The sequence below is a fragment of the Vombatus ursinus genome, unplaced genomic scaffold, assembly GCF_900497805.2.
Source record: "Vombatus ursinus unplaced genomic scaffold, bare-nosed wombat genome assembly UNPS02014805.1, whole genome shotgun sequence".
Taxonomy (NCBI): Eukaryota; Metazoa; Chordata; class Mammalia; order Diprotodontia; family Vombatidae; genus Vombatus; species Vombatus ursinus.
The window spans coordinates 18,298,440-18,309,269 of record NW_020954583.1 but is presented as its reverse complement, the minus strand read 5'-3'; the positions used below and the strand labels follow the sequence as shown (position 1 = coordinate 18,309,269).

The 10,830-nt window shown below is 39.2% G+C and overlaps 1 protein-coding gene across 14 annotated transcripts in view; it reads right to left on the bottom strand.

Annotated features, from left to right (window-relative positions):
* Positions 1-8,315: 8,315 nt before the first annotated feature.
* Positions 8,316-10,830, bottom strand: part of MAP4K4 (mitogen-activated protein kinase kinase kinase kinase 4) — a 265,608-nt gene continuing 263,093 nt past the window's right edge. For all 14 annotated transcript variants that reach the window (XM_027874150.1, XM_027874151.1, XM_027874154.1 and 11 more), the window contains 2 exons: positions 10,423-10,562; positions 8,316-9,059 (listed from right to left, as the gene is read on the bottom strand). In XM_027874150.1, coding sequence (XP_027729951.1) covers positions 8,976-9,059; positions 10,423-10,562 — 224 coding nt within the window. In that variant the 3' untranslated portion in view covers positions 8,316-8,975. The remainder of the gene's footprint in view (positions 9,060-10,422; positions 10,563-10,830) is intronic.

Sequence of the window (10,830 nt, the reverse complement as noted above, 5' to 3'; positions counted from 1 at the left end):
ATACAGGATAAATAGGAAATAATTAAAAGAGGGACATTACTGGTACTAAGAGGACTGGAAAAGGCTGCCTGCAAAGACGAGATTTTAATTGGGTCCTAAAGGAAACCAGCGAGGTCAGTAATTGGGGTGGAGGAAGCAGAGTGTTCCAGGAATGGGAGACAGCCAGGGAAAATGCCCAGAGTCAGGAAATAGAGCATTTTTGTTCCCGGAACAGCCAGGAAGCCAGTATCACTGGATTGGAAGAGAATATGTCCGAGTAAGGCGTAAAAAGATTGGAAAGCTGTTAGGGGCAGGGAATAGGGTGGTAATGAAAGGCTTTAAATGCCCAACAGAGCATTTTGTATTTGATCCTGAAGGCAAGGAACTACTGAAGTTTACTGAGTAGGTGAATGGAAGTGTGTGTGTGTGTGTGTGTGTGTGTGTGTGCGCGCGCGCGCGAGCACACGCCACGAAAGCACTTGTGACATAATTGCACTCACACAATGGTGGCTGATACAAGTAACCTCTTTACTGGTAGCACTTGAATTGAGGACCTTAAAGAATAGGTCATTATAGATAGGTTGATTATATAAGGGAGGAAGGGCATTCCAGGTCAGAGGACATTAAAATGGATTGAAGAAGAAAAGCTTACGCTAGCAAATCAACAAAATTTTTCCCCACCTTTGTCACCGTTTCAATAGCAACTTCTAAAACAAGTTTGTAATCTTTCGTTGTTAGACTGTTTTCAAAGGCATAAAAAACACAGGATTGCCAAGGAAATCAACCATATTGAAATAGTTACCAAAATAGTTTAATTTGTTTTAAGGATAAAGACAAGTTCACAATGTCAAGTTAGGAATTGCTGATCTAAAGCATTTCCAAGGTACTCTCCGGAAACTTACCAAATATCCTGAGAGAAGCTAGTATTCCTACACATGATTTGAAGAATAGGTATAGGAGCTGGATATGATTTCATTGGTATAGGATGAACTCCCTTTACCAATGTAGGTTGGCATCTTCTCTGTAGTTTGTCATCTTAGAACAAGAACTCCTAACCACCCTGACATTTTTAAAAAAATGTCTTGAGAACTTTATTTCAATATATTTGGTTTCCTTTGTAGTCTTATATTTTATTAATACATTTCAAAACTTTATTCTGAGAAGGGGTCTATAGGCTTTTCTATTTGGTGCTGGAAGTGACAGAGAGCCACTGGAGTTTACTGAGTGGGGGTGTGGAGGTGGGTGGCATGGTTGGCCATATGCTTTAAGAAAACGACTTTAGCAGCTGAATGGAGGATGGATTGGAGTGATGAGAGAGTTGAGGGAAGCAGACTCACCAGCAGGCTACTGCAGTAGTTTGAGGGTGAAATGATGTGGGCATTCACTAGAGTGATGCATTCACTAGAGTCAAAGGAGAGAAAGTGGTGTATTCAAGAGATATTGCAAAGATGAAATCAACAGGCCTTGGTAACAGATTGAATATGGAGGATGAGAGTCAAAGATGACACCTAGGTTGTGGGACTAGGGGTACCAGGAAGATGGTTGCCCTGAATAGTAACAGAGAAGTTTGGAAAGGGGGAGGATTTAGAGGGAGAGATGAGTTTAGTTTTGGACATGTCAAATTTAAGATGTCTATTGGACAAGCAGTTTGAGATGTCTAAAGGGCAGCTAGAGATACAAGACTAAAGGTCGACAGAGATGTTAAGGCAGCATATAGATGATTAAAATACATGGGAACTAATGAGATTACCAAATGAAGTCACATGTGGGGGGACCTATGGTCAGAGTGCATGGCCTGGATACGGAATTAAAGGAGAACTGAGGAATACTTATATAGAACCTAGACAGAAGAGGCATCTTCAGTGCCAAGGGCTGCAGACAGGTCAACAAGAATGAGGACTGAGAAGAGGCCACCGGATGTGGCAATTAGGAGAACACTGATAGCTGTGGAAAAAGTTTCAATGGAATAATGAGGTCAGAAGCAGAATTGTGGGGGTGATGTTGTTGTCACTTAGAATGAGGGCAGGAATTGGGGAGGAAAGATTGTGAGCTAGGTACTGAACTCAATGAAGAACAACGGGGAATGTACCAGAGGTCTGTAGAACACTGTCACCAGGTTTTTGGTTGGGTAGAGGATGTGGATTGTATGATCTCAAAGGAGAGGTTACTGAGTGATGGAGGTATTTGGAGAACGAGGAAATGGCAATGTGGAGTAAGGGATATTCTAACATCCTTGCTTAGACCAGTGAGCTGAGAAGAAAAGAATAAAAATCTGGCCAGTAACGGAAAAGGATAGCGAGAAGGCTATCTCATCAAGGAGATAGCTAGAAGAGGGAGGGGGAGAGGAAAAGATTTTAAGCTGAAATCGTTTGTTACCTATGGAACAGGTATTCCAGGAGGCACAGTGGAAAGGGTAGGAAGGATCTGGTCGAGACTTTGATGTGAGCAGGTTGAGGGAGATAGGGAATAAAGTTTGGATGATGATCCACAGGGGTTCAGAATCACTGAGCTGTGTAGGGTATGGCCAGCTGTATGCACTGAGTAGAAGGCACCAAGCCTCTTTCCAGAGGAAGGTAGGGATCAAGCAGGAGACGCTGCAGCACAGGATCAGATGGGAGACACTGTTTCACTTTTCCTCTTCCCTCTGAAGGTTGTAGATTAGGCTAGAGATGGTGGTCACAAGGGAGGTCACGCCATGCCACTTTGAATCTGGAGGTGGTGGAAGATCAGACCAACAGGTATAGTAGGAGGTGGAAGTTGACTTCTAATGGCTCAGATGGGGACACATGCAGCGGGAGTTGCAAGTCTACTGTTTAGAAGAAAGTTCCTTCTCTTTTTACCTGAAACTGGAGATCAGGTAGGTGTAACAGGAAAGTCTCCCCGCAGGATAGGTGGGTGTCTAGCTGGCACAGATGGAAGTTCAGTCACTTTCCTTTACACCCTACCCTCTTCATCCCCTTCTGCTACCAGTTGCAAAATGGAAAAACAGGTGAGCAAAACCAACCAAAACAGCTACTATCAGCATCAGACACATTCAGCAATCTGATTCAAAACTGATGATTTCATTTCTTTTGAATTTGTCTTTTATTTAGAGTTACTGTAATCTTAAAAATTAAGCTCCTTGACAGTTGGGATTATTTCATTATAATTTGCATTCCAATCCCTAGAATAGGGCCTGGTACATAGATGGCAATTAATGAATGTTAATGAGCTCCATACCTTTAACTTCCTTTAAGACACCACCCTAAAGAGTGCTTAATGGAACTTTAAAAAGTCAGTATTAGTAAATTTTGTTTTGAAAATTCTGTAACATAGCCCTTACGATAACACTCTTTCTTCCCCAATACACCCTCTTCCAGACTTCCCCTATTTCTAGCAAAAGCACCACCATTTTTCCAGTCACCCAAGGTTCATAATCGTGGCATTATCAACTCTTCACTCTTCCCCACCCCACATAAACAATCAGCTGTCAAATTTCACTGTTTCTGCTTGCACAATACCCCATGTCAAACTCCTCTCAATTCACACAGCCACCATCTTCATTATAGCCCAAATCATCTCCTCTCTAGACTGCAACAGCCCTAAACAGGTCTTCTTGGTTCCTCCTTTCCCACTACAATCTATCTTACACAGATGCCAGTAACTTTCTTGTGAGCAGATCGAACTGACATTCAAAACAGTCCAATGGTTACCTATTGCCTCGAGGGCTAAAATAAAAGATAAACTCCTCCGTTTGGATTTAAAAGCTCTTCACAGTGGGGCAGCTAGATGGCGCAGTGGATATAGCACCAACCCTGGAGTCAGGAGGACCTGAGTTCAAATCCGACCTCAGACACTTGACACTTACTAGCTGTGTGACCCTGGACAAGTCACTTAATCCCATTGCCTAGCAAAAAAACAAAACAAAACAAAAAGCCCTTCACAACTTGGCCTCAACCCATGGTTATTACTTCCCCTCCTGTAATCTGTAATTCAGACAAACTAACCAATTCTCCACTCCTCACAAATGACCCTCCATTTCTCTTTGCCATGTCATTGCTTTGGCTGCCACCATTACCGGAATGCATTCCCTCAATATCAGGACACAGGAGAGTCTCTTTCCTCTAAGACGCAGCTTAAGGACCTTCTACATGAAGTCCCTCCTTTTCCCCTTCCCTTCCCCAACTGTTAGTGCCCGAACTACTTTGTATTTCTTTTTATTCTTACAATACACATATGTCGTCTCCTCCATAGAATGTAAACTCTTCATGAACAGAGCTTTCATTCTACACTTGTGTAACATTTAGCACTGAGCCTGGCACACACTAGTTATTTGACGAACCCTTGTTGATTGTTTGAAAAAAACTGGAAGTACCTAAAATCAGGCTTGGGAATCAATCTCTGAAGAACAAAACCAACTTCCCTGAATGTCCCTTAAGCAAAAGCCCTTAATACAAAAAACATAGGAGTATATAAAAAGGATGAGAAAAACCATTTCACATCACACCACTGCAGTTTTTAGAAAGAAAGCCTGACTGACACAAATATCAAAGAATTTTCACCAGAATGGGCCTTGAAAAAAATTTGTTACTTTATCAAAAAAGGTCAACTTTTGTTCCATGAATGAAAAAATGGGCTGCATAACAGGTCAACAAGAACTCTGACAGTTCTTTAAGAAAGAAAGATTCTGCTTGTGAGCTATGGTGCCTAGTCTTTGGGTCAACCCACAAAGAAAGCTGTTATGTACAAAGTGAGATGATGTCTAACCTTCCAACCTGTTACTAAAGGAAGGTGAGTTATAATTACATGATGCTACTTCTCCAACCACTCTTGGGGATCCAGCCAAACAGGCACCATAGGGAATCTTGATCCTTATGGGGTAAAATTTGGATCCTTGCAGTAAGAAAACACTTCCACCCTCCATCCTTTCCTCCATCTGAGGATCAGAAAAAAAAAAAAATTTCAAACATATTCCACATAAAATAGGTGTCATTTTGACTTTATTTAAGGAAAGATGGGGGAGGGGGAGAAACAACCGTAATTTTTGTAATACACAGAAGACAAGTTAGATAGCACTGCCAAAAAAAAAAAAAAAAAAAGAAAAGAAAAGAAAAAAAGGCTGAATGTTCGTTACCAGCCTGTTACGCAGCTCTATGATTAGTAACTTTTTAACACAGTTTGTCATTTGCGTTACTGTTTTAACAACTTTATACTCAGCAGAAGTCTGGGTTACAAATCACCAAAAGAGTATACCTCTACTATCATGAAAAACTAATAACCCACAAAAAAACTCACTTTCAATTAAACCATAAATATGTGATGCGCATTAGTGTAACAAACGATTTCTGTAAACATTTTCTCCAACATAGCGCATGTGCATAAAGTAAAAATAAAAACAATGCAGTTTTACAGTTAGGGGTTACTCTGACTTCAAGATACACAACATTATTATTTATTAAATCTTTGACTAAACCTAGTAGCATTTTTTTCTTATTGTGGTTTCTTTCTTTCTTTTTTTTGCTTTCAAAAGCATCACTGCCAGAGTTCATGGTTTCAGATGTAATGACTTCTTAATAATACTGTTGGTATTTGTAGTTTTGCCACCTTGGCACTCATATGGATGGAGTCACTACTGACTGCTGAATGGATAAGGAATCCCTTTCCACAAGAATCTGCAATTTCAGTAGCCTGCAATCTTTCAGAGGAGAAATGCAATAGATTAGTAGTAGGAGTACTTCTTAACCTGGAGTCTGTGAACTTTTTTCTTTTTAATATTACTATGATTGTATTTCAATATAATTAGTTTCTTTTGTAATCCTGCATACTTAATGCATTTAAAAACATGATTCTGAGAAGAAGACCACAGGATTTATCAGACTGCCAAAGGGGTCCATGAATTAAAAAAGGTTTAACCCCGATCTACTGGAATAGAACTGATTTGCAACAAGGTAATGACTGGTTTACTCACGAAGAACTAAATCGTACTCAAGAACTTCACCCAAGTGAATACTTAAGGACAGATGATGAGCTTTAGTAAACTAAGCCAAGGGATGGATTCCATTCAACTTGACTCAAGCAATGAGGGTGTACCTGAAATGTGCCCTATTCTGCGCAAGGTAATATGGATGCAGCTGTAGTCAAATCCTATCACAATGAATTTTAAGGGGGTGTTTAGGTTTTATTATTTTTGTCTTATTCTGAGCAACATGCATTACAAGTAAATTTCAATATAAACTGAAAACACCCAATAAATTTCACACAAAACAGTATTTATTCGTATTAACTACAATCAAATATTAGCCCCAAAGTACAGACCACAACACATGATATTTCAAGTCTGTGGATAAGGTAAGGAAATGATGCCAAGTTCTTCTGCTACATCATTTTTTTTTTCTTACTGAAATTAACTGTTTATTCTATTTTTTTTTCTTCTAAAGAAAACTTTATTCAGTTCAATTTTTAAAAATTTAGTAAGTGCAAGGCACCATTCTGGGCACTTGTTAGCCAAGGCCATGGGATGAGGTTTCTGCCATAACTAACCAGTGCCCCCTAATGTTTTTTTTTTTTCCTTTTATGCTTGTGCTATGCATGGTGGGGCATTTCACTACTGAGTTGTCAAGAAGTCTTGAGCCATCAGCATTGGTTTGGAAAATGTTTTCTGGTAAGATCATTTTTTTTTTGTTGTTGTTGCAGTGAAATCTAGTATCCAAGAATATTCCTGTTCCATTCTTAATCTCTCCCTTAACTGGAGGAAAGTATCTCCTTACTAATAACAAAGCAATAGGCAAGAAACTACTCCCCTCAGCCTTGGCCTTCAGTGCCATCCAAAAGTCACACAGCTAGAAACAAAACGGTGAAAATTATGTTTTACCCCAAAAATGTAAGGCTTTCTTAATTTAAAAAAAAATTCTCACTGGTCTGCTTTCTTTTTTCCCCCCATTTTTCCTGTAGTTCAAAGGAAAGCCTTTGGCAAAAATGCTGAACTCAAAATAGGGAGTTAATTACAGCAGTCAGAGCTACTGTCAAGGAGGAGAAGGAATAGTAGATTAGCCAAACTCTTGGTTTGTAGGTGTGACTGACTGTTAAAATGGTTCTGTGATCGGCAACTTGGTAAACAAGTTAAGAAAAATCCCCAGCTGTCATGCCATCAAAGAAAGTTAACCACAGTAGAAGATGAAGCCTATGGAACACTGAGGGCCTGTTCAGTGAATGAACAACTTAGCTTAAGGCAGCTGCCAACAGACCACCCCCACCCAAGATAAACAAGGTCCAATTCAGATGGCTGAATCATGACACTGTGCATTGTTAAATCACCAACAGATTATAGTATACACTCAAAGGTTTCTCAAGTAATGAACATGTAGCCATTAAACAAATTATTACTCTTAAGACATTTATTACAAATGTCAAGAACACAGTCATAAAAGTAAAACTGACTGTCTTAAAAAAAGAAAGAAAAAGTGTGAGAGAAAAGCCAGAGCTTGGATCTTACATCTAAAACACAGGTATATGCTGTTTTATGAATAAGCAGTATTAACTACATTCTTAAAATAGTTTTAGTGCATTGCATTCTTAGAAAAGAAAAACATCGCTCCCCCCCCCAAAAAGTTTCCTACAACATTTAACAGTTTATAGAACTAGTCTATTGTTAGCTGTCTGCTACTAAATCTCGAATTTAGAAAACTGAAATCTCTGTGGTTGTAGGCTAAAATCATCCAAATATTTGCCATTAAGGATGAACCAGGTAAATGTAAGCCTTTGCTTTCCAAAAACTAGGTCAGCAAAGTCCATTAGTCAGTGTCATGAAGCCATATGGATATTCCACTCTCCCCTCCACGTCATATCCATGAAAAACTCTCTTCACCTGTTGAGACTGGCTACAGAATAACAGTCGGACTTTTCAATCTGGTAGTTTTGGTATTAAGATTAAATTAGACATTAATGTTTTCCTCTAAAAAACGTATTATCTAATCCACCTCTTATTTTAATGCATTAAAAACAATGAGGTAGGCAAAAAATAAACATATGTTGTTTGGAATTTTTTTTTTCTTCTGCAAGTGCAGACTATGGTAAAACTGTTGTTGCACTTTTTAGGTTTAAACAAAAATTAAACCTTTAACTGAGGCAGTGCTAATACTGTGACACAACCAAGTTATGGCCAAACACAGAATCATTATAGAAAATGAACAAATTTTTTAAAAAATTGTTTTAAGTCATCTGCACATTTTAGGCAAAACCTGGTACACAGAAAAATGATTAAGCTCTTGGCCAGGCCAAAAAAAAAAAAAAAATCCCAAAGAAACAAAAACAGGACCCCCCCTTCCCTTTACCCCCCACCCTCTGAAACACCCCCCCACACAAAAAAGTTATCCTAGCCACTGTGTCTTTCACATTTTATAAATATTAACTTCTTAAACCTGCACCTTCCTCTTTGTCCACATATTGTCACATTACAAAAAAAGAAATGTCAATTAAATACATTGTTAATGTTACTATATTATATCTGCTCTCTGCTTCAGCAAGACTGACTCACTCCACCATCTTTCACCTCCTCTTACCTACCCTCCAGTCAAACTAACAGCATGTTCATCGTTTTCATCTTTAGACACTTAGAAAACAGAGTCATTCAAAAACAAGGAATTCTGGAGCTGAAGGAGACACATGCTGCTTTCTAGTGTGATGCCAAATTCCCCACACTTATAGCACCTGATGGTTTTAACTGAACAGCACCAGCTGCACAGCAGCCTTGATTGGTTTTTGAAAGAGGAAGAGGAAAGGTGGGGTGGAGGTGGGGGAAGAGAGAAAGAGAGGGAGGGAGAGAGAGAAAGAGAGAGGGGAGAGAAGGAGGGAGAGAGAGAACAAAAAGAAAAAGAGAAAGAGAACACCGAACACCAGTGATGCCTGCCCACGTCTGCTGCGTCATGTTGCATCAGTGCAGGTCTGTACTCCAGTTACAATTCCAAGTTCTGAAGATCCTGAAGACTCTGGGTGCCAGTAATCCCCTTATCATACCGCTTCTACCAGCTCAGAAGAGAAGTCCTGCCTAAAGTCATGAAATAAACTTGACTGCTTCCACCAGACCGAACAGAGGCAAAGAATACCTAGAAAGAAGTGACAGGTTGAATTTAATTAGAATCTTAAGAACAAAGTACGGTAGTTTCTTTTTCAATTGTCCCCTGTTCTATGTTTATGGAAATACTCATTTTATTTGGAGTTTAAGTTTAGGTTAGAAAATAAAATGAAAACTTAAAATAAAAAAGAATAGCTATGGATAATAATGGGTAGCTAGGTGATGTAGTGGATAGAGTACTGGGCCTAGAGTCAGGAGGATCTGAGTTCAAATTCGACCTCAGACACTAGCTGCGTGACTCTGGGCAAGTCACTTACCCCCAACTGCCTCACAAAAATTAAAAAAAAACAAAACAAAACAAAAAAAAAAACCAAATCTGACCTCCAACACTTACTAGCTGTATGACCCTTGGCAAGTCACTTTACCCTGTCTGTCTCAGTTTCCTCATCTGTGAAATGAGCTGGAGAAGGAAATAAAAAACTCCTCCAGTATCTATGCCAAGAAAACCCCCCAAAGTGAGGTTATTAAAAGTCAGACATGATCGAAAAACGACTAAACAATGGATAATAATACCACCCAAAAAAGGGCAAAAAGGTTATTATAATGTAACCAATGTAAGTATGGAAACATGTTTCTTCACTCACATCAATCTTGACTGATGAAGAATTGTTTAAAACATGAGAGTTTCTATCTCAGGCCTGCACAACCCTGTGGTCCATCGGCCGCTCACAGCCCACAGGCATACCAAAGGATTTCAGGCTGCCTGAGAAAAATGTAAAGGGTTTTTCATGGGCCGCCTGAAATCCTTTGGTGGGTCACTGGTCGTGAAGGCCTGTCCTATCTGAATAAGATTTGGAGAAATGTTTCATTTGCTTTTCCCAAAGGGGTCAAAGAATCATAGATCTATAGCTAAAAGAGAAGCTGGAGGCCCATCTTGTCCATCCCTCTCAATAGATGAGGAAACTGAGTTCCAGAAAGATTAAAAAGCTTGTCCAACGTTTTTACAGAGGAAATATGTGCACTGATGGTAGGATTTGAACCCAAGTCCCCTCATTACAGAGTCAATGAATCTACTATACCACAATTTGGCTGAAAAATAATTTCCATCAGGATGACATGTTTTAGGTGCTCCTTGAGGCTAGAATTTCTTTGTAAAATGCCATCCAGCTTGATGGTATGTGTTTTAGATTTAAATGGGGGGAAGCAAGAGAGAGACCAAGAGAGAATCTGTCGTAAGATGAACTACACAGTGTACACTATAGTATTCTTGGTGTGTTATAACTAACTACTCTCATGTGCTATTAAAGAAGGTTTCACTAAATTTTAGGTGGAACAAACTGATTTTCACAAAGCGGTGATAAAGAAAGACAGTATGGAAGGAAAAAAAATGTTACCTTGTCATTGCGTTCACATAAGAATTTGAGTCTCTGTGCTCTCTTGTGCATAAACACACCATCCAGGTGACCAGTCTCCACCGATCGGATCTCAATAGCCTTCTCACCCCAGCCCATGATCTGATTGGATCGAATATATGCTGTGAGGAAAACAAGAGAAAACAATGTTAATAATAAGTATAATAATAATGATGATAGTAGACAGCTATGAAAAGGAACAGACTTAGCAAAAATCTTATCTCAGAGAATCTAGCCCCACATATACAAGTTCTCTCATGTGTATATATACACATAAGGAAGCAGAACATTTAAGAAAATCTTCTAGGGGCAGCTAGGGGCACTTACTAGAAAGTCACTTAACCCCAACTGCCTCACCAAAAAAAAAAAAAAAAAAAAAAAAAAAAAAAA